Source organism: Rhamphochromis sp. 'chilingali' (genome assembly GCF_963969265.1).
Source record: "Rhamphochromis sp. 'chilingali' genome assembly, chromosome: 12".
Lineage (NCBI taxonomy): Eukaryota > Metazoa > Chordata > Actinopteri > Cichliformes > Cichlidae > Rhamphochromis > Rhamphochromis sp. 'chilingali'.
In genome coordinates this window covers 11,528,517-11,552,972 of record NC_137939.1, presented here as the reverse complement: position 1 = coordinate 11,552,972, position 24,456 = coordinate 11,528,517, and the positions used below count along the sequence as shown (strand labels likewise).

General features: G+C 45.2%; 1 protein-coding gene across 2 annotated transcripts in view; it reads left to right on the top strand.

The window, feature by feature from the left end:
• The window catches only part of agrn (agrin), a 283,985-nt gene that overhangs the window by 222,383 nt on the left and 37,146 nt on the right, over positions 1–24,456 (top strand). For both annotated transcript variants that reach the window (XM_080900080.1, XM_080900081.1), the window contains 9 exons: positions 4,963–5,111; positions 6,177–6,282; positions 8,753–8,863; positions 9,427–9,591; positions 11,050–11,193; positions 13,906–14,030; positions 14,148–14,253; positions 18,491–18,910; positions 21,044–21,169. In XM_080900080.1, the coding sequence (XP_080756206.1) occupies positions 4,963–5,111; positions 6,177–6,282; positions 8,753–8,863; positions 9,427–9,591; positions 11,050–11,193; positions 13,906–14,030; positions 14,148–14,253; positions 18,491–18,910; positions 21,044–21,169 (1,452 nt within the window). The remainder of the gene's footprint in view (positions 1–4,962; positions 5,112–6,176; positions 6,283–8,752; positions 8,864–9,426; positions 9,592–11,049; positions 11,194–13,905; positions 14,031–14,147; positions 14,254–18,490; positions 18,911–21,043; positions 21,170–24,456) is intronic.

Below are 24,456 nucleotides of genomic sequence, written 5' to 3'. Positions count from 1 at the left end.
TCTGTAAACAAAACCTGTTAGAAATCCAGAAATGACTTCTGGGTGATTAAGCTCAGGTCAGCTGTACGTTTTCAACGCAGTGTTTTCATTGGCTGCTTGTCTGGCTGACTTTGTTCGCGAGCGTGCTGTGCAACGTATGAGCTGCAGCTGGTTTTTGTTTATTGATCTCACCGCTTCCCCCCCATTGCTCCTTGATGCCTCAATAAACTGAAACGAATTAATTGCAGACAGTTTTTCATTTGATATTTGGAACTTGTAGATGGGATCCCAAGCTAAATGCTCCATGCATTAGAGGTAGCTAAAAATGAGGTAAGGGCTGAGTATAGATGACTGAAGTATATTAGAGCCTGAGAATATTATGTCTGCTAAAAAGATGATCTGTGAATTGTAGGCTGGTGATTACTGCATGTACTTTTACCTGAATTCGCAGCACGAGCTGTAATAGCACGAATTATTATGCTCGGCTTTTATTAGGAGGGGGGCTAGGTTGTGTTTGTTTGTGTTGTGACAGCTAGGGTACACATTTTATCTAGCTCTTCTATTCAATTAGGCTTTTAAATGCGTGACCGATGGCACTTAATGTGAGTATCCCTCATTTCCATGCCTGTAGCTTTGTCATCGCTTCGCATTCTGAATAAATGAACTCTAATTCACCGTGCAGATCATATCTTGATCAGCGCTGACAGACTGAGGCGGGATATCACAGTCCCTCGCTCATCCCCTTCTTGGGGACAACTCTGGAGGGAGCAAAATGCCAGCCTCTGGTTTTAAATGCAGACAGTGGCAATGCTGCTGTTCCCTCGTGGCTAGTTGGCCATCACAGTGAACATAGTCATCTACTGACAAGGTGTGAAGGGGAGCAGATTACACCTGCCAGCAGGAGGGATGGCTGGAGAGAAGAAAGGAGGGGGTAGATGGAGGACAGGGCAAATAGAGATGAGGGGGAATCCACTTCCATTTTGATTGCTACAGCCAGGGGTCTTTTTTCTTTTTCCTCCCTAACCCCCCCACTACCATTGTCTGCCGTATTTGGCCCCAGGCCTGCGAGGCGAATCGCACCATCAAAGCTTCTTGTGGCCGATTTAACATCATTTCATTGACTGAGATAAGTGACTTTTTTTGTATGTGGAGCATGAAGAAATGTGAAACTGTATGCCCTCGATGCAGACGTGCAGACTTACTGTCACCACGCACACACGCAGCTACACACTCCTCATTGTCTGTTGGTTGTATCAGGCAAAAAGTACTCTCATCTGCATCCCAAGGGCATTGCTCTGCTTGCAGTGGCTGATGGCTTTGTTTTTATATTTTATTCTCTCTACCATACTGTCTCTCAGCATTCTCCTTTTTCCCATCGCTTGCTCATTTTGATTCAGAGAGAACTGTCAGGCTTGCACAATAGAATCTTTTCTTTTTTTCCCCTTTCTTTTTTCTTTTTGCTCTCCACATCGCACCCTGCTGTCCCACCCACTCACATCTCTTTCCATTTTGCACTCCTCTCCATCAAAATTGTCCTTCTTGACAAAAGGGGCGCCAAGGCTTTCACAGACAGGGGTGGAGAAGGGCTCGGCGGAAATCAATAAATTTCACCCCAGGGGCAGCAGACGGTTCTGTCCCCCCCCCCCCCTTCTTTCGGCCCCCTCAAATCTGACCCGGACCCTCCACAGGAAGCCTGTAAAACAGTCAAAACCAATTTGCAGAAAGTTGTTCTACTTCTCTCCTCCTGCCTGTCTTAAACAGGATTTGCTGCTGATGGATTCACCCTTGCCTACATGTACAGTATCAGTGGTAGATTTGGCAAAATTAAGAGCACATGCTGTGTTATACAGCACCCTTGTCACAAAATGTAATTCTGTTTTTTTTTCTGGCTCTATTGTAGACAGCGGCAGGGCTCTACATCACCAGTATGCGCAACTCCCCACTCCATACTTCAAATCTAAGATAAGCCCAGAGAGGAAGTGAATGTGTTGATTTATTTGCTTACGTAGACCTGACTTAAAAACCATCCTCATTAGTCTTGTTGGGAGGAGGGGAGCGCACGGCATAAAAATGGAAGTTGTTTTCTCCTGCCTTTTTATTTAGCAGTAATGAAAAATGACAGTGTTCCCACTGTTGGCCATACAGGGAAATTTATCACCTGTTTAATTTCACACTCGGGTAGGCCTGGCCTCAGCTCCTTTTCTCGACACTGACAAAGTGGTAACTGAGAGCAGTGCATCACCTACGGAGGCCCGAGCCCCCTTTTTTAATTGAATAGACATTTAATAAACAAGATTATGAGAGCAGGATCACACGGCGATGCTGGATCCTCACCCTCGTCGCTCCTCACACGGCACGGATGTGATCAAGCTCCAAAAGACAGGAAAGGGCATGAAAAAACAGGCAAGTGAGTGGCTGGGTGGCACGAGAGCTTCCCGGAGTGTGATCAGCGCATTTTTCCTTCACGGTCCATTCATCATGGGGGCTTCTAACCTTCCGTTGAGGCAACAAAACTTCTTTTCTCCTCCTGCCATCTAAAAACACCCCATCCTCCCACTGGCTGTGATGCTTCTCCGTCCTACAGGAACTTTATTTAGGCTAACGTGCTGTCACATCAGTCAAAGAAGGTGGTACTGATAGAGGGAGCAAAACCGTTGTCATTTTCAAAGAGGGAGAATTTCTTTAATGTCATAGATGTTGACATTCAGTCAAGTCATGATATCAGAGGTATCATAGAAATATCAGATGTCTCCTGGATCATTGATGTTGACACAACAAATCTGGTTTGCTGAACATCTACAGCCCCCTCCCCTCCGTCATCTATAATTTACCCAGGTTCTCATGTTTTCTCCTCTTCCCTCTACTTTCAGTAGCACACAGTTCAAGACAATACCGTCTTCCTCTTCACTTCCTCTATTATTTCTACTGTCAAAGCCTCTCAGTCTTTTTCGGACATTATTCTTATGCAATTCATTTCCTTTCTTCTCTCCGCCGCTCAATTCTGGCTTCTTAATGGAGCTCCCCTGGCTAAATAGACTCAGGCTTCTGACAAGACTGAGTAAAAAGAAACGGATGGGCAGTACGGAGAGAATAGCTGATGCAGCCATCTTGGCTGGGGACATATTAATTGAAAGGTTCATAGGCAGCGTGGGTGACAGGCACATCAAAGAACAACAGCTAATTAGGACCCCCTCCCCTCGCCTTTCACTTTTATTTATTCCATTCTAGTGTCTTACCTCTTTTTATATATTTATCTTGTCTGTGTGAAGGGACCTGAGTGGAATATGAATCGGCTACTCCGGCATTTCCTTTTTACTGCGTCGTGCTGAGCTGGCAAACAGTAAACAGATACAGGAAGCCGACCACAGGCTGCTGAGCTCCCTTTCTGTTTCTGATCTCTTCTTCTCACTTTCAGATGCCATCTGACGCCGAGTACCTGCGATAATGTCACTGGCAGCTGAAAGCCATTACACAGCGCATTAGCTGTGTCACAAAATGTTATGTTTAACTCGGACTGTGGTTCGAAATCAATAAGTTGCAACAATGGCAAATTCAAGTAAACGGATTAGGGTTGGGGCTTTAAAATGGAGACAGAGCGATGCTTTAATAAGCACTGATGGTTCCTAGTTTTTTGGGGGGGTTTTCTCGGGGAGGGGTGGGGGGGGCACTCTTCACAAAGCTCCAACTCCTCTGTTGAAGGCACAGATAGTAAAGCGACGTCTCCGCCGCCGTATCGACCACTCAGATCTCTCCCAGCACCACAGCTGATGACCCATATCGAAGAACAGCCGGGGCTTCATCGGCCCCTCCCCGCACCGTGCACTGTGACCTGCTCCATAATCTACTTTGGGAGACAGTTTATGCTAAGTGATACTTCCATTACACTATGACATTGATTTAACCATTAGAGGCAGTGCATCAATACACTGAGCCGAGCGAGCCCTAAAAGTAGACGAGAAGGGAAAGAAAGACCTCGATTACCTAATGCGCTTTGAGTCTTCTGCCTGCGCTGGGAGCTTTTAGTTGAACTGTAGTCCTTTTTTGAATAACAAATTTGTTTTAAATGAACTTTCTGCCAGCCCCCAGGGTGCCTCGCTCTGTCTGACATTCTTTCCGTCTTTCATGCTGCATGCTTTCTTTCCCCCGCTTTCACACACGTTTACCTAATCTCCCTCTGGAGTTCCACTGTAGGTAAAATTTGCAACTTCAAAAGCCAGATCCTCCCATTTTTTTTGCCTGCACTTTGCAATCCCCCCCTCCCTTCCCCAAATTTGTCTTCCTCAAATCAACCCACTTGTCAAATACCCCCCCCCCCCCCCCCCCCCTTTCTGGTGCTTCTTTTTAAATCATTTTGTAGAGCTGTACATCCTGGCCCCTAATTGGGTTTTTATTTGTCCTTGCTCTGCCTCGTTCCCTATAAACATTAAGCCAGCCTTAGCTGTTCCTCCTACTGCGATACACAGACGTGCATTTTTAAAACAAGCAAAAAGCCATTTCAGGGTCGCAGTTAAAGAGTTGCCGGGACAACTTTCTTTAAAGTCTTGGGAGATAATTAGATTTTACAGAACACTTTGCAATTAGTTGCATTCTCATATCGGGAAGCAGACACCCATAAAGCAGGCCTCGCCACCAATTCTCTCAGCACACTTGGAGGCCGGAGTTAATAATTCCCTCCCCCTTTTTTTGTTTCTGATGTAATTGAAATGAAAGGATGCCTCACTGGTGGTGCAGAGATGTCTAATTTATTTAGTCAATCGGTGGCCCTCGCTAGACACCGTCATTATCTTGTACTACCAGCAGCGCCTTTGGTTGCCTCTCGCCATCATGAGGGGAAATGTAAATTATCTTAACTTTACGGCGCCCACAGTGTTTAAATGTAGTTTTAACTTCAAGACAAATAAAACTATGATGCCCGCTAGATGTATAGATTGTGATGTGTGTGCATATGTTTGTTAATGATATTGTGTGTCTTTTTTTATGCAGACTGCGGCTCGGGCGGGTCTGGATCGGGTCAGGAGAGCTGTGAACAGGACCGCTGTCTCGTATTTGGAGGCACGTGGTACGAAGACGCAGAAGACGAAAGCGACCGATGCCTTTGTGAATACAGCTGCACGAGTGTGCCTCACAGCCTGGTAAGACAGCCTTCAAAAATCATTTGCCATTACCTGCTAATGTGGTTAAATCTTCCAGTCCCTTCAAAGCAAAATGCAAAAACATAAATCGCACACATCTGCTTTTGACATTTTCATCGGACAAACTCCAATCTCCTATAAAATGACATGGAAAATTATTCCTGAATTTTTGTCTGTTTAGCATAAAAAGAAATCTAGATGTCTTCTGAATTTGCCGAATAACCTCGCTTGTTACAAAATCCATCAGGGGCCACTTTCTTTCTTATTTTCTTGTAAATTTGACAAAATTGTAAAACATGGGGGCGTGGATGAAGGCACGGGGGACTTTTTCAAGGTCAGCTTCAGATGGAAAATCTTTTCGCAGCATTTCTTATTCGGAGACAGCATGACTGTACAACCTCGGTAATTTGTAAGCCAACGCAAAACTCAAAAAGGATCCCAGAAACTGAGTAACTGGGCAGAAGAAAGTTTTGTGACATCCACAATTAAGCATCAGAAAGGCGAGGCATAAGGCTGGAGATGGTGTTTATGTTGCGTCCGTCAGTGGAACATATAGGTTGACATAGTCTGCATAACAGGGGAAAGAAACACTGTATTTATGGCTTACCTGACTGAACACCACGTGACACGAGGAGAAAGCTCCAGTGACGACAGAAACAGACCTGTCTAATAAGCAGGAGCAAAAAAAATATCCTCTTTTCCCACGAGGTCATCTTACCGTCATGAGCAGCAGCAGCTTGCTTTGTTGTCACGGATGTGGCTCAGGTGTCACCGCATGGTCTTAAGTGTGGTGAAACTGATGACACCTGATTAAACCACGTCCATTACAACTGAGTAAAAACGCCACCTGACAAAGGCCGTGAAGTATTATTGAAAGCAACCGAACTAACCACTTAATGGCTCTTTAGTTCAGCGTCTAGGTGAATGCGCTTTTACTTTAAATACAGGGCACGCCTCGGTAAAAACACGCGGCCTGGTAATAACTGAAGCGAGGTAGAGCAAAAAGAGCTGAGGGGTTAAGCTAGACGCTGCTTCAGACTCTGCTTTGTGTCTTTCTTTTTGCAGGTTTGTGGTTCCGATGGGAAAAACTACAGCAACGAGTGCGAGCTGAAGAAGGCCAGATGTGAGAAACGAGAGCACTTGTTGATTCAAAATCAGGGACCCTGTGCAGGTCGGTACATTACGCCACTCAGAGTCGATGTCATTGCAGTGCACAAGAGCACCCTCATCAAGTCTCATTGTCGCTGACATCCCATTTCTCCACTCATTCCATCCATCGATGGGGTTGTAATTGTCTCTAGTTTGAGTGTAATTCTGACAGCACTGCTTGTGTCTCTCTTCAGTGTGACCTGGTTAGCCATAAGCAAGTGAAATGATGGGAGGTCAGTGTTAAATTTGATGTGTGGGTTTGTGTAATTTGCTCAGGGAAGGTTGACTCAGCACACTTTGAGCTTTCCAGCTTTTCTGGGAAGTGGCTAGTCCACGTGGGCCAGCTCGTGAGCAGAGTTAAAAATCTTCCTCTCGGGCCCAAGTGTGAACTAACAGATAGTAATAAAGGCTCACTTTTCTGTCCAGATATTCAGAGAATTTAAAGCAATAAACCTGTGCTCCGGAGCTTGCTTCTTAGCCCTCAGGACACCACTTTCCCCTCTTCCTTTAATATAAACTCCCTCTCTTTGCATGTGATGAATGACATTTATCAGCCACAAACGCTGTGAGATCAGTGGCAGAGCAGCAAAGGTTAACCATCTTCCTCTCTGTGGCTATGTTAAATGAAGAGCTTTTTGCTAGCACAGGCCAGGGAGCAGAGCAAAAGGCACTTAAGGGATTTTGTGTGATCATTCCAGTCTGTTTGATTCCCCTTGGGTCTGAAAGAGAGGAGGATGGAGAGAGTTTGAAGAGAGTGAGAATGAAGGAGCTGCCAGTGTTTTCACACACATCTCTGCAGATTCTTCTCCTTCCTAAGCTGGCCTCCTTGGGCACTGACTGTCACGCTTCTCTACCATCCATGGATAATCAATCCTTTTTTGAAGAGTCCTCTATGGGTACAAGGCCTCTGGGTTCTCATCTCCTATTGGCTAATGGGGGGGGGGGGACTCAGATCTTGGGGAATTTCACTGCCCTCTGCATTAGCTATGTAAGGAGAAACTTCATTTGACCTCAGCTCCATAAACTTTATCAAAACATGCCAGCTCTCAGTAGCGGAGCATGAAAGCAACCTTGTATTTCAGAGGTTCTCAGTTTGAAAAGCTACCTACTTTGCATACAGTGTCAACACAGCCGTCTGCTGCATGCACATTTGTAAAGTTTGCCTCTTGTAGCATTTAAAATAGTATTTTTTTTTTTTTGCCGCCTGCAAACTCAAATCAGGGTCAGGGATTTCAATATAATCCACTGAAATTTTTATTGGTTTACTAGACACATGTGCAGATGTGCCCTTGCAGGAATATAAAAGACCAGCAACAATCAGCGAAGCGGAGAAGGCGCAGCAGTGGACCTTGAAAATGTGAGGGTAATATTGCATGTCACAGCGAGGTGCATTGTGCCGGACAATGGAGAAAAACCCTTGAAGGGTGGAAGAACATATGAAATTAAAAGTTCTCCTTGTCCTAATAGGCTCAGTACAGATAGCCGAATGGAGCACTGAAAAGTGGCAAGTTAAATGAACTGTGTCCAAAGCCCATCTCTGGAGTGGGAAAGCACTGGAAAAAGAGCGCGCCGAGTCATCACCATTAGGCTGAGGCTCATATCCACACCAGTAACAGTGTGATTTATGGCCCCTGTATCTCCAGCCTCCAAACTCCAAATGAGCAACACTAAAAGAGGCGATGGGGAGGGCAATAGAGAGACACACAGAAAACCAAGGGTTTTCCCGTTTCTATCTACAACTTTACTTTTCACTCCAAAGTATGAAAAAATGTGAACAATGATGCTTTTGCTCCGGCCATTAAACAAATCCTATTTTCCTCCCACTGACTGTTTTGTTGTTCTCTTCCAATTTCTGGAGAAGCGCCAGGTTTGAGGAACGCATTTGTTTTTATTTTGTTGAATGTGGCTCTGTATTCAGTGCTGTCACACTATTTTGGCGTCTTGTGCATCCTTAGACAAAGGAGCTCTCCACACAGTGTGCGCAGGCAGAAACTGCTTGGCAAATTCCTTCGCATTATGCAGCAGGCCTTTTTTTTTTTTTTTTTCTTCTGCTTCTTCTTCTTTTCTTTTTTTGAAGGTTGTAGGGCAGCGGTGCAATTTCGTAATATTAGACAAGAACAAATGAAGAGAACATGCCTTCTAGTAGGTGGTAAATGTCAGCTTCTGCACATTCACCAGAAATGCCATTGTTTGTTTTCACTGGAGGTAATAGCATCATTTTCCCCCTGATTTTGAGTCATTGTGGAGAAAGTAGCAAATAGAATTGTTATCTTGAAGCCGACTGCCAGGCTCTCCACCTCTGCCCCTCAAGCCAATCTCATTGTTGGCAAAAAAGTTACATGTTGTTCAGAGATTGTGTTGTTTAATTCCCCTCCTCCACCACCATCAACAAACCCTACAGTAATCACTCAAATGCTGGTGTTCCTCTTTCTCTCCCTGTTCTATCTTCCATCTCCCCTCCCTTTCCTTCCCTACCTCATCGGTGATTTCAGCCGTATCTCTGCCGGACCCGACGGTATCCGAGCACTGCAGCGTGTCAGTGTACGGCTGCTGCTCAGACAATGTGACGGCCGCCTTAGGAGTTGGACAGGCAGGATGTCCCGGTGAGTCCTATTCTGTGTCCCACTTTGACCCGTCAGTGTGTCACGAGTTTTTTAAAAAAAAAAGGAGGAAAAAAAAAGTAGATAGTATCAGGCTGTTTGCAGCATATGGGCCTCGTTGTCCTTGACTGCAATTACAGTAGCAAAGTTGCAGAGCCGAAAAGTTTCATCTTAATCCAAGGAATAATTATGATAATTCTGCGCTGTATCAACAGAAAAATCTCTTCATCTGATGATCCTGACAAATGATAGCGCGCAGATGGAAGAGAAAAGGCTTGCATCGAGCTGTAAGCCAGGGGATACAGCATGGATGGAGAAAATGCAGACGGAGAAATAAGAATACGCAGAGATTTAGAAAAAAGGAAAATCACCTCAGCGCGCTTTATCCGCCTTTTTATTTGCCCAATAGGGTTTAGCTGACATTTGAGCCTAGCATAAATCTCTAATACAGAGTATCCATCACAGTAAGCATTATCCAACTCTTATAAGCTACAGGGATCTATAAACAGCAGCAGTGTAAGTTTGCTGTAGAAAAGTGAAATTCCTTGTTGCTCTTTTCCCCTCAGCTACCTGTCAGTGTAATATCTACGGCTCCTACAAGGGGACGTGCGATCCAACCACCGGGCAGTGCTCCTGTAAGCCGGGTGTCGGAGGGCAGAAGTGTGACCGCTGTGAGCCGGGCTTCTGGAATTTCCGCGGCATCGTGACAGAGAACATGAGCGGCTGCACTCGTGAGGAATTCCTTCTTTGTATCTGATCAGCTGTGCAAATGTGTTTTATTTCGATGACGTTCGTTTTATGTATGTTACTTTTCAATCCTTACATTTCCTCTCCACAAATGGTCTGTGCACACACACACCGAAAAAAAAATCCATGCACATCAAAGTGTTAACACGCAGAGAGGTTTTATTTGGTTTTCAGAAATCCTGAAATAGTGAAATAGTTAGTCTAGATCAGAGATGTCAAAGTCGGTTTAGTTCGTGGACCTCAGCTTTGATCTCCAGTGGGTCTTGTCAGTGGGTCTTGTCAGCAACTTGTCAGGATCTGGAACTTTCATCTCCAGCATCTCCGCAGACATCTCCAACTTTCATAGTTTGCAAAGTCCTGACTGACTTGTATGATTCACACCGCCTGCTCTAGATACACCATCAATATTTCTGTGTGCACTTTTCTTCTGATCTACTTTACTTTTATAGTTACTGAACAATTTTTTTTTTCCAGAGTATAAACAATGTTAGTTATTCCCCCCAATGTTTTCTGGGAAGAAACCCAAAACCTCTGAGTCTGTAAAACTAAAGTCTTTGCCAAATAAATCCAAATCTGCATGGCTGGAATCCACTCTACATAAGTGAGAGTCATATTTCTCAAGATAAGAGCCATAGTTTGACAATACATTTCTCACTGAATTAATAGCAGTGCCTCCGAGCTACCCTTTTTAGAACAGAAGTTTATAAAATGAATATCCATAAAATATAGTCAGTCAAATTAGATTCTCTTCTAGTTAAGCTCCATATATTTATAGAGCTTAACTATTTGATGAGAGTTTTTGTGGAAAGATGTCTTACTTTGTCCTTTAGACCTGTCAAGGCTGTACTGAATGAACCATTCTCATTTGTATTCGAGTAAAGAACAGGGTCGGGACCCCTTGTTTGTCTTGGTGTAATGCAATATGGTGACTAGCTCGTATCCTGCCGCTGAGGTATCATAGGACATAGCTCCCCAAGTCACAGAGCATTTTCAGTCAACAGCAGGAAGCCTGCAGGTGCCTCACCCGTGGCCTGACCTTAACAAGGTTTACCCAAAGCAAGCAGACAGCACACCACACGCCAATACCACGTTCAGCAGGAGAGGAGTGGAAAACAACACACGTCATTGATTCCCGGAACATAATGGACTTGATGTCCTTCCCCGGCGTTGTTTTCCTGAGTTTCTCTTACGTACTCATTCCCCTCCTTCTTGTCCTCCTCCTGTGGCCCCTAGGGCTGGTTGAACTATTACCAACCCTTGATACTTAAGACAAAGATGTCTCTCAAGCACAACGCTACAGAGGCTAAGGTTGCTTCAAGCACAGTTTGTACAGACTATAAACCGAGCTATTCCTATCTCTCTTCCTGCCGTCGTCGCTAATTGACTGGCCTTTTTCCCCCCTCATCAATCTCTCTCATTTTTTTTCCACCTTTCCACGGCAGCATGCAACTGCGACGCTACGGGCTCAGTCCGGGATGATTGTGAGCAGATGTCGGGTCTGTGCTCTTGCAAGACGGGAGTGAAGGGCATGAAGTGCAACGTGTGTCCAGATGGGAGCAAGATGGGCATGAATGGCTGCGACAAAGGTAATAAGAAAGAGCATCAAGGCCAGTGTGTGGGGCATTCAGAAACCAAACACACACACATTTCTCTCCTTGGTTCCAGCTTCTCTCTATCATTCCAAAGTGGTTTTTGTCACTTATCTGATTTGTGGATCAGCCTGGAAGCAGCCATTTCTTTCTTCATCGGCTCTTTGCATCCATCAGCTTTACTGGCAAAGAAGGAAGTGGCTGCAAGAGAGCTGATCAATAGTGATTAGGAAAATACTCAAGTGTACAAATGGCATGTGGATGACACATTTCCCATTGATATTTTATTTTCTCTACACAGTTGTGATGATTCATTGTTCTTTGAATGTGTGGGTTTATACCTCTGTTTAAGGACTATTGATTACTTTTGATTAATAATAAAAACAGCCCTGGTGATTGTACAAGCCACAAAGCCGGTTGAAGGAAAGGTTAGTTCCTGCTGTGGGGGCCTGCAGCTCCTTGATTAAGATGCACCATCAGATATCGACTGAAAGTCAAATGCTTAATGAAGCCAGCAGTCCCAGCACAGTGGTGGGGCTCTTCGCCACACACCCTGCCAGATAAAAAGGACGAGTACTAGGAGGGTGCAGCACATAAAAGCAGGAGCTAAAGGGTGGGGTGCTCTAAGCCTCTGTGATGAAACAATGCAAAGACCCCACACTCACATCCAGGTGGGTGGATGGTGGACTCCCTGCAGCAGATCCTGCTGCGACAGCTTCAAGGCTTCAAACAGTCTTTAGGGGAGAACTGAGGAGAGATCTTGAGTGCTCACCTTTGGGCCCCTCAGAAGATCAACTTTTTTTTGTGCAGCAGTTTTGGAAAATTGCTGTGCATGCCATGAATAATTGAAACTCAGAGAATTTGGGAATTCTATTATCACTGTTATACGGTTGGTGTAAAGATGCTGAATACAGGATGAAGTCTTTCAGCTCACCCTTTCCACACTATAAAATCACCCCGAGTGCGACAAGTGGTGTTTTAACCTCCTAGGACCTGGCGTCCACATATGTAGACATCAAATTATGGGTTGTCTAGACCAAAATACTAAATTTTGCTCTTCAGGGCCCTGATATCCAATTATGAGGACATTATACTGACACTGTTCTATCCAAATTTAAAGCGAATGTCCTCATATGTGTCTCTCATTTTTCTCAGAAACAAAAATCAAGTAAAAAAAAAAAATCTGGTAATTCTTTGTTTTTAGATTCATCAGGTCCCAATCAGCCCAAATATCAAAGAGAAATAAAAAATGCATGCCATGAAAGAGTTCGGGTCTTAGGAGGTTAAAACTGTGGCACAATAGCACAAGTATAGTATGAATGTTGTCAGCAGTGCAGATGAATTGTTATTCGCTGTTTGGGGTTAAAGTTTTATAGCTAGACGGCTTATAACACAGTTTGTTGTTATACTTTGAAATCCCCTCAGGACCTGATCCCAGCATATATATCAGAACTGCTATCCCTGTACTCTAAACCAGCAGCTTATAGTCTGTTCCCACGTCACTGTTAACACTCAAGAGAGACAGAGTGACTGCTGTATGCAGTATCATCTTTTACGTTGCTTTTAAAGACTTTTTCTTTACATGTTTTGGTTATTTCAGTTCTTAACTATTGTGTTCAACTGTATTTTATTCTTTAATGGGTGTTTAACTGGCCGAACTTTTGGTACCTACAGAAAGGTTGACATTTTGATACACAGGAAATTGTAATGTTTTCAAAGAGCCAAACACAGGAGACCAGGATCAAAAATTCAAAACCTTAAGCATCAGCAAAACCAGCTGACAGAAAGTAAAGGTTGGAGTCTTGAAAGCATATTAGATGGACAAACATGATTGGACCTATACTAGGAACAAAGAACCAGGAATGAAAGGGCAGTAATACACAAAAAAAGCAAGGGAAGGCCAACATGAATAATGGAAATAACCAGCCCAATCTCACTCCCGAGGCGTAACATCCCGATGATTTGTCACGTTCCGCAGCGTTCCTGAGGAACGCGAAAGGTGACCTTCCGCGTTCTTATGTTACGCGCCGGGTTATGGGTGAAATCCAGCAGAATGGCGGTCCTGCGGTAATACACGTTCAAGCCATGTATTCCAGCCCTAACACTAACTAACCTGTACCAGCACTTTAGTGACGTTAAATAGTGTTTTCCAAAGCGTTTTAAGTAAATTGAACGAACACATGTAGATTGATTCCAAACAGTTCTCAAGTTTAATCGTTTCTCCGATCTCATCATTTACGAACGTGTTGGGTGCCCGGAAGTGTAGTATGTTGACGATTTGTCACCTAGTGTATTACTATATATATTACTCTTTGGGAGTGAGAACGTGTTGAAATAACACTCACAGGAAAGAACAAGGATTACAGAATAAAGGAGGAAATCACTACGAAACAACAAAACGTGGCAGAAATGTTGCCAGCTATAGTCTGATTTCACAGTCTCCATTGCTGTATATAAAGTACTCTATTTGAACAAAAGTGTTGGGCCACACCTCTTAATCTTTAAATTCAGGTGTTTTCAGTCCCATTGCCACAGACTTTTTAAATCAAGCACCTAACCATGCAGCCTGCATTCACAGTCATTGATGAAAGAATGAAGAGCTCACTGAATTCGAGAGTGGTGCTCTAACAGGATGCATAGATGACCCAGTACCTTTGTCCATATAGTGCGTACAGAACGTATAGCAGTGTAAACTTGTTTCTCCCACAGGTCCTGAAGCCCCAACTTCCTGTGAAGAGTTACAATGTAACTATGGAGCCACTTGCATTAAGGTGAATGGCCAGGCCCACTGTGAGTGCCCCTCACCTGACTGCGATTTGAAAAACAAAACCAAGGTGTGTCTTTCAAACTGTCTAAAGAAATAAGTTGTTTGAATGGAAACACATTCTTGTAGTTGCCTGTAGGGAGTTAACGTGTTCTCCCTTCGCTCCATCTCTGTCACTGTGGAGCAGGTGTGCGGCTCAGATGGGGTGACCTATGCCGACCAGTGCCAGCTGAGGACCATAGCCTGTAGACAGGACAAGGACATCACAGTGCAGCACTTTGGACAGTGCACAGGTGAGCCTCGTAGAAACCTCCATGCATAACGAGACACACGGATGGCCAACTGTTGTCAGTCCCTGATCAAAAGATAATGAGCAGTGCCGAGGGCCTCAAATTAACCCCATCCTGCTGTTTCTCCTCCTATCCATCACTCTGATTCAGAAAGTAAGGTCAGAGCACTGTGAGAGCACATTTATCTTAAAATAAATGTTTCTGCACACACTCGAGCAGCTGTGCTTATTTCTTATTAAGGTAATTCAAGTGCTGAAGAGTATATAATAAAAGCATCTTACACGCATCATGTTCAATAGCACTTCTGTATATCGAACAAGCCTGTCTCTCCTCCTGGTTTTAAACTGCCTGGTGAGAATGAAAGCATGTGCCACACTACAGGGATCTCAGAATTAAGATGGAGATTTATTTATTTATTTTGAAAAGAAAAACAAGTTTGACTGGAGTCTGTGCGTTGCAAACTCACCAGATAGCAATGACACTTCCTCTTTGCTTTCCAGTCCCTTTGTTGGGATTTGGCTTCATCTTCAAACCCCCTGTTGGGGAATACATCAATCCCTTCGCAGCTTGATGCTGCCAGGAACACGATGCTGCTGAAGTATGATTGCACATGTAGAGTACATGTGTACTCAGGAAAAGGTACAGCTCTTGTCCCCCCTCCCCTCCATCCCAGCCCACATGCTGATGGACATTGCTTGGATCGGTGTAATAGGCACTGGGACCCTTGCCAAGGCCACAGCTTTCATGTACAGTGAAGTGGTCTCGCCGACTGCCAGCTTGCGTCACAGCAGAATTCTAGAGACGCCGCCGGCAAGAGCAGGAGGAAGCTCTACGCCAGCTGTGGAGCTGTGGCCGCGAGCCACTGCCAGGTGTCTTACATTTTCAGGTAGAAAAATGTTCATTCACCTCATCATTTAGTGGATCAAATGACCTCATGCAGAGACACGCGTCCCTTTTACCCCTCTTCCCTGAGTGATCCCCTTCAGACTGAAATGGCAGTATTCCAGACAGGAAAGGATGTTGATATAGTGTATGTTGATTTGTAGTTTCAGGTAGTCGGATTTAAAAAAAAAAAAAAAAAAAAAAGGAGTATGCTCAGTAAGGAATTGACAAGGCTTTGATAAGTCCCTGAACATCTGGTAATTACAAATTCAGTGCCGTGGGTTACCAGCAAATGGAGCCAAAATCCAGTCTGGTCTCACATTCCTCTGTTGCCTGGCAATAGAGATGTGGGTTGTGTGTAATCCCTCACCTAGCATTTCTGCATACACAGAAGGCACGAAGACGCCTCGCAGTGGACTCTCTCTCTATCTCTACGGGGACAATGAAGAGACAGGCGAGCGCTCGGGCCCCACCAGCAGCCGCGGAGGATCTTTTAATTTCTTCACCCGGATGCGGTCGCACCGCGGGTTGCTGTTCTGGCGCTGCTGTCGGCTCGGGAGTTAGATCTCGAGCTCATTTCACGTGTGGCTGGGTGCGAATTAGCATTTGCTCTGCCTCCACCCCTCACCACGCCAGAGCCAAGCCCGCCCTCCCTCCCACTGTTTACACGCAGCGCTTCCAGACGCCGGGCCACAGCGCCGTGGCATGCCAATGCTCGCCGAGCTGCTCCGTGGTTTGACAGGAGAGCAGTGCCAAGGGCTCTGCTATAAATGAGTGAATATTGATCTTTTTTAACATCATTGATCTGTTGCAACTTTTTATTATACAAGGGAGCGTGACTGCTGCTTCTGCTGCTGCTGTGCAGTCTGCCGCTAATGGGCAGGCTGAGGAAAGAAATTACAAGCCTGCAGAAAAAGCTCCTCAAATCTTTCTGCCTGTGACAGAGAGCTGTGATGTTACCCGGCTCTCTCTGAAGTCTCCTCCAAGCAGCCGCAGAGTATGGGGAGGAGTATTGCCGGCTTCTTTGCTAGGTCTCAGCAAAAGATGAAGCGATAAGAGAAGAATCCTCAAAAAAATATGCATAAAACACTGTACCGAGCACCGGAGGGAGGGCATTTGTACCGGTGAACAAATTCTGGCAGCGGGAGGAAATGGCCACCATGTTGGCAATGACCTGCCTCTCCCATATGGTGTTATTACCTGTAAGTTTGTAGCAAATTGGCAACGAAGGCCAGCATATGGCACAGGCAGCCCTCTGCCTGCTTGCTAGTCAGGGTTCTGTTGCCTTCTCCTCCATGTCCTGCGATTTTTTTTGTGCCATTATTCACTCCCTCGTTCAGTTTGCCATGCCATGTTTCCCTGCTGCTGATTTGTTAACCTGTATTTTCCATCTGATTTAAACCCTTTCTCTGTCAGGCTCTTTTTCCCTATCATTTCCTCTCCTTGCCTCTGTGGCTTCCTTGTCTTTCTCCTCCAGTTTGCGCTTTCCGAATCCCTCCTCCTCACTGAGGGTGGCTGACTCCACAAACAATCTTAATAATCACCTGTCAACAATAAGTACACAGCTGAAGCAAGCCGAGATGACTATGATTTATTTTGCTCTCTACTCTGTGACATTACTGTCCAGTGCTCGACTGGGAGGAAATAAAGCAAAAAAAAGGCAAATGGACTGTTAAACGTGATTAAGACAAGCGTCAGCTGAACAGACTGTGCTGTCAGTCCTTCTCTGCTTTCTCCCAACGAGCGCTCCTCTCTTGCTTTATCCCATGTCGCTGAGCTTGCTTCTGGAGATGCCCACACACCCAAACACACATTAGGCCCTTTCCAGGGACCAATCCGCTTGACGCTAAGCTTGGCACAAGACTGACAGGTGTAGCCAAGAGGAAACGCGATGCATGCCACCTTCCTTGGTGATAGCATCGCTCCTCTATGCACTCCAAATCTCTCTATTACAAATATCTTCCGAGCTTTAAGCTGACAATCTGTGCGTCTCCCGGGCTTTCTGCCGTCTCAGTAGGTATCACATTTCACACCTCGGTGAATAATTGCCGATCAACTAAGCGATTATAGCGGTGTAATTAAGTCCTACACATAATGTTAGGCGAATCCTAATGAGGCGCATGTCTACGGTATAGCTTTTTATTTTTTAATCTCCTCTTCATTTCACCTTCTCGCTAACACACATCTGTGCTCGTGGGACGGCAAGGAGCGAAGAAATAATGACAATATTGCCGTGACTGCTCGCCACGGCTAAATCTGAAGTGTTCGCTTACGTAGCATCTCCCTGCCAACTCACTTATCTCCCGCAGGAGTTTTTGTCCCATTTATCTCTCTTTTATCGCCAACAGTTTGTCCTTTTGCACCAGAGCTTTTTGCATTGGTAATGATGGGCTCTTTACAGAGAGGCTCTTCTCGCTCCCCTCACGTGGAAGGATTCTTTTTCTGTTGTTGTTTTTGTTGCTCTCTGTGTGTGTGTGTGTGTGTGTGTGTGTGTGTGTGTGTGTGTGTGTGTGTGTGTGTGTGTGTGTGTGTGTGTGTGTATTGACACGAGTGTGTTGTGGTGGCGTTGACGGATACTCATGCTCTCTGCAAGCAGCGCTCTTTGAAGCCAGAGTTAAAGCCGGCTTTTTTTTCTTTCTTTTTTTTCTGCCCCATTTCTATCAATCATTCATCACCGGAGGCACTGGCTGTTGGTGATTAAAGCTGTGCTACTGGAGGGCAGCGTTTGAATATGGATATATAATTCATAGGCATTGGCACAGCAACACACAAACATGCATATTGTGCACACGAATGCATGCCATATGTGTACAAACACAAGCACAAATACCCTCCACACAATGCGCTGACACCAACTGGAGTAGTTTAACCTGGTTTGGGAAACATAACTCGTCTGCAGGCGGAGTGCACATGCCCGAATGCGATGTGTCATCTGTTGGCATATTCCATTTTCACTCTTAAGACCCCTGAAACAAAGATTTCTGACATCTCATCCATTGCAGGCTTTTTAATCACGGGCTGCTTGTACAAACAGGCCTGTTTGTGTATGTGTGTGGTTTCTAATGTAATTACTTAATGACACTGGTGAACATCGGGGAGATGGGTTAGAAGATTAGAAGAGACATAATCACTCACTGAATACAGGAGTTATAGTGAGTGAAAAAAAGTTATAGTGAGCAGTAGGTTGTAATAATCATTAAGTGATTTTGTTATGGTTTATTGGCTAATTATGTTTTTTTTTTATTTCCTCTGGTGTGATTTTTGAGGTTTTACTGCAGTTAAGTAAAACAAAGTCCAACACTTCCATCTATGCTCAGTCATTCATCCATTCCTTGCTTCCTCCCCTTCCCTCCACCAGAAACCATCTCTGAGCCAGCAGATCGACCCACCCCAAACCCCCCCGCCACCACCCCAAGCGCAACCGTTGCTGCCGCCACCACCATCACCACCGTCGCACCCTTCCATCCTAACATGGTCCACGGCGTCCCGCCTCCATGGATCGAAACCCTCGAGCAACCTGCGACCACCACCCCCTTTCCATCCCCTACACAAAAAAGTGCGCAAGCAACCAGCCACCACTCCACCCACATCCAGCCGCAAGCGCCGCAGCCCAGCCCAACCGCTGCCGCCTCCACATCCTCTCGCAGCGGTCCAATTCCCTCGGCCGCCGCAGTCTCCTTCGAAGGCTCGGGTAGTGGGGATCCAAGCGGGGACGAAGCGACTGAAGAAGAGAGCAGCGGCATCCCAACGGAGGCCAGTGGGGCCGAGGAGACTGTCGGTAAATCCCTGCTCTTTCACTTCATTATCCATAAAGCTTTGGGTGTGTGTGTAGGGAGGGGAGGTTTTTCTCAAAAAAGGGGCTGGTCAAACTCATAGTCTCCTCTTAGTTCACATCATAATGCATTCATGCCATCATCTGTTAATTGAAAATGAAAAATAGGCACAGGCTTATGTATTTGTATGCAAATTGCTTTTGAGGAGACAAATGTCACAGGCAGGCAGGCAGGGAAGAGAAATCTTTGTCAACAGGTGCTGTTAGTGTCATTTCCACTTGCATAAGATGTATATCTCAATTTCAGACAGAAAAGAATGTATTTGCATGGTTCACTGTTGCTACATCGCCCATGCGTTTTTCTTCCTCCCATTCCACCAGCTCTCAACAGCTAGCAAAACAAAACCCAAGCTCTGTAAAATACACTCTAGATGGAACTGCTGGTCCGCATCTCAGGATCTCTGGAGCCTGACTTGACAGGCTGATGTGACTGGGAGGTTGAGGTGCGAGTGTGTGAGCCAGCATACCTTGTCACATGACTAGTCTCAAATCTTTCCCGACATGCCTTCCTGGGCTCTGGCGGTTACCGGGCCTCTGGTTGAACAACAAGAGGACGACTAAGACTTTTCAATCAGTGCTCTCTTTTTGATTTTTTTCTTTTTTTCTGATGTTGCCTTCCATCCGTCTGTCCACCTCACCTGACAGCTCGCAGTAACAGGATAAGATTGATGGAACGGCAAGGCCCCAATGTGCTCTTCCTCGGCTCTTCCTCCTCCTCCTGCTCCCCCTCTCCTCTCGTTCCTGCTCCCCGAGTTTTAGATTTATTCTCTTGTCAGAGGCTGACCAGAGTGCTCGGTGATGCAAGGAGCATGTAGCTTGTCTGCAAAGGAGACCTGGCGTCTTGTGACTGTGTGTATATGTGTGCGTATGAATGTGTACCCAAGTGTGCCTGGATGTTTTTCCTTTTTTTCAACAGTCAGTTTGTGATTGTTTGATTAGACGATTTTCCAGGACAGTTTTGGATATTGAAATACTGAACTAATCTGTTTCGTCATCTGTTTTGTGTGTTTGCGTCTGTGTGTGTGTGTGTGTGTGTGTGTGTGTTAGTCTTATCTCCTCTTCCTCGTGTCACTGTGTTTGTCCAATCCAGAGTGCACATGTCACCATCTGAGCATACAAATGTGAGTAGGTCAGAGGTGCACCTTTTCACATTTTTGTGCCTGTGGTATTTTTGCAATCCGAACAAATCTGTGTGTGTATTTGTCGTTGTGTTTATCTGTGTTTATTTGACAGCTTTCATGGCTTCCATAGGAGTTGCACTGCCCGATGCTTCTGTAAATGTGCAGACCACATGCCAGCAGATGCCCCATAAACCCCAGCCTCCTCCCACCTTCTGCCCCACCCCCTTCTCCCTCCTCCCTCCTCCTTCCACATCCTTTGACCGCATGTCCTTGAGAAGGACGTCCCTCGCCTCTGACGTGTTTATGGCTTGTTTAGCCGCTAGCTCTTTGCCTCGACGATTATTTCTAATCTCTCCGCGGCCATAAAGTGCACCGCCTCGACACCGAGACAACTCCCCCTCCGCCAACACCATCATTAGAGTGGACCGAAGCTCGCCGCTGTTATATACACACTCATTCTTCAGATAGAGCAAGCCGAGCCGCTTTTATGTCTGTAATGTCCCAAGATAGCCAGATATGCAGTGACAGTAACACAAACACGAGTGTATGTTGTTTTTGTCCTCCTGGGACTCCTTGAAGGTAAAACTCACCCAATCTGCAGCGAGCAGTTATCACATCCTCCCATCATTAAAAGTGAGCCATGTGTGAGATGACTGGCAACACTCCCCATTAAGTGTTCTCTACCTGACAAAAAGAGATCCAGGTGTACAATCAGTTCTAGTGAAAATGCCACATAATCACTCCTGACAGATGCCTTTATTAGTGTCCAATCACTGGTCAGCACTCTAAAACAAACACACAAATGTGTGTAGACGCGAGAGAAAGTTGGAATTGTAGGTTTTTGACCTTGGAATCACTGCTGCTGTTGAGTGCCTAAAAATTGTAGCTCTGTTCTGGGTTTCCTACATAAGCTGTAACGTTTCATGAACTATTATGAGCCTCTGTGTATCACCCTCAGGTCCCACAATGGCGAGCACCACTTTACCCACACTTGAGGACAGGTCGTCCTGCGACAACACAGAGTTCGGCTGCTGCCCTGATGGCAAGACACCATCCAGTACTCCAGAGGGCGCCAACTGCCCCTGTAAGTCAAGCACACCTTTGAAAACGACTTTCTTTACTCTCTAATTACCTAAACATCTTCCCGGCTGTCTTCTGCGTCTTCTGTCTGTTGCTGTTGTTTCACCAGCTTCTGTAGCTCTTGCTTTGAGTCGCAGAAGCTCGGGCTCTGTTTGTATGGAGGGCGCCTTTCATGGGTCTTTTGAGAAAAGTAATTGGCTTTCCCTCCAATAGTGAGATGAGAAGACTGATACCGCTCTCATGCCTGTGCATTAAGTATGGAGCTGGAGCCAGGAGGTGATTAGCTTAGTGTAAAGGCTGCAAGCAGAAGAGAGCAGCTAACACATCTCTCTGCAAAGCTCACCACTGAACGCTTTGTGTCACCTTATTTAACAAGCACACACACTCAAATGTGGTAACGACGGTTTCAGAGGGACTTGTTGGCAGTTTCTTCTTCCTCCAAACTAATCGTGTCACAGCTCCATATTTAAAGCAGAAAACAAAACAAAAACCCAAATTTTCCAGCTGTAACCTCTGCTGCCTGAGGAAGTCCTTGTCGTCCTCCTCTGTTTGCGTGGCCTCGCGCTGTTTTGCCCCAGACATCAGTAATTGATGTGCTGTCTTGAGCTTTAGAGGGAAAAAAAGTGCAAAATGCTAAAAATAGTGTTGCAATGGATTATTGATCCAGACAGAGTTATCCGCACAACATATTGTTAAGGAATACTGTGTCGGAGGACAATTTCTGTTATTACAATAATTAAAGTGACTCTCAGTTAACTCGTGAAACACAGTCAGAATAATTGCACAAAAGTGCAAGAAATCAACTACTCGTCATTGTCAGTCTGCCAGTGTCGTGATTCAGAGAGGCACTGCTTTCCATCTATTTCAGTCTGTATTCATTTGCTGACATGTGAAAATTGAACAACAATATATATAAATATTTAAAAGTATAATATACAGTAAAAAATCCTCCTTAATCATCACTTATGACATATAAAGTGTGTGGGAGTTTTATCTGTGGAGACCTATTTCTTCTGATTTTGCTGTGTTCAGAAGGTTTCTGGGATGCAGTCGCTTGGCTGTAGGTGGATAGCACAGGCGCCGGCCAATAGTAGCACACAGAATATGAGGACAGAAGTAAAAAAACAAACAAAAAACATGGAAACCGGCTTATATGGCTGTTTCCGTCTCTCTGCTCTGCTCGCTGTTTAGGTAAGAAACGTATAAATAGCTGCGAGTCTGAATGTCTGTCGCCAACACACACACAGTCGCACAATGTGTGCACCATCCCGCGCAACAGGAAGAGTGGATGCGTTTCTTTGTGCCACCAGAATCAAAACATACCATCATTCCTGACTCTAAGCCTGGTTGGTTTTTCTCTGCAGCAGTGTTTTTATGAATCACTTCTATCATATGTAAATGAGCTTATTGACAGGTGGCAGGAAATTAAAATAAGAAAAGAAAAACAGAAACAGTGAAACCATTAGTCTGACCTTGGTAATCCATTTTTATGAATTCTGCAACACTTTGCAGTCTCGCCCTGATATTAGTCATAACCAACAGATCCTCAGCGAGTTTCCTTTTCTCTTGTTTTGCTCGAGACTCTTGAACGCTCTTTCCTCTCTTCTTTCACCCTCGCTCCTTTTCTTTTAATCTCCCTCTCCTCTTGAATTCGCACCCCTGCACCCTCACGTGCGCTCTTCTCTTTATCAGTCCGCGCCACTGTTCCTTAGTTCCCTTCTGAGCTCTTTGTCACCTTTTCTCTCTGTCTCTCGCTCTCTCTCAAACCAGTCAATCTCAATCCAGTCTTGCATCAGTTCATTTCTCTCTGGAGTTGAGCAGCGAGTGAGCCCAGAGACTAGAAGGGGCCGACGAGCGCTGTTGTACCAATCAGTGACTCCTGCCACACTCAGTTCATAAAGATAAAGGGCTTCTCTCTCTCCCTTCATTTCTCTATCTCTCTCTCTCTCCATCCCTCGGTTGAAATCTGCCGTCTATTTGTCCTAGCCGTGGTAGTCTGACTGATTGTGAAAAGAGGGATTCACTCTGGCTCTCGGGGGAGCTTTGGGTCATGACTTGAAAGAGCTCGGGCCACAAATTAGTGCATGGAGTTGCATTTCTGGCACGGTGAAGGTCCCCTAAGCCTTTCAATAAACCAGCAGAATTTACTGCCACTCAGTCTGCAACATGACCTAAAGATATGAGGCCACCTTTGCCCATCCAGAACCCTACGCCATTTATTTCTTTCACAGAATTTACAGGCAGGGAGAGGTGAAACATGAAAGGTTCTGTCGAGGTTGAACCCTGTGACATTTAGCCTCGAATCCGGCTGATGATAGAAACAAGCTCGGGCTACAAGAGAACTGTTAAAACGAATCTGCAAAAGCCTGTAAATATTTATCCCAGCTAACAATGACGGCACACCGGCGATCGATACTTCATTCAGCTCAAGTGTTATTACCAATAAAACCGAGCTGCGCGATAAGCTGATCAATACGCTGGATTTTTTTTCTTTTTTCTTCTCCCGAGAAGGCCTCAGCCAATCTCCCGCTCATTAGAAGTGAAATGACACATCCCTCTGCCTCGTGCATCGGCTGCTATTTCATTGTACGACACAGTTTATTGATATCTGACGGGCTGTCTCACGGGGGGAAAAAATAATTGTTCGTTGTTCAGATTATTAGGACATCACATGTGGAAAAGGCTCAAGGTTTGGTTTAGCCCACACTGACATATTTAAAAAAATTAAACACCTTGGTTATAGATTGCATTGGGTATATTTCCCAGTATAGTGTAATATAAAAAAATGACTCTAGGTCCTGCGTATGTTAAATTTAATGGCATCGGGGATAATTGCCAAATGCTAATGTGAAAGTTATTGGCACACTGAGCTCCAGATACTATAAACTCTTCCATATGCCTGGGGAAGTCTGACATATCCATTACATTTTACAGTTCACTAGAATCTGATAGCCAAATAGCTCTGTCTGTCTTTTTATCACTCTCTTTCCCTCTCTTTACGTCCGTCACGGCAGTGGTCTGGAAAATCACCCTTTCTGATGTTTGTCTTCTTTGCAGATTAGAAGTCAGATCTCGCTTGTCCCCCCTCTCTTTTCTTTCTTTACCCCTCTCCAAACTGTGTCCATTTGCCTCTATTTTATGGCCACCGTCACTTGTGAATCGATGTGTGCTGCCCGTGAAAGTACTGTAGATGGTGAGGGAGGGGAGCGAGAGGGCGGCGGCGCGCGCCTGTGTGTGTATCGGTAGTTTCTGCTGTCCTTTTCATGCAATTTTAACCAGGCTGTGTCAGTC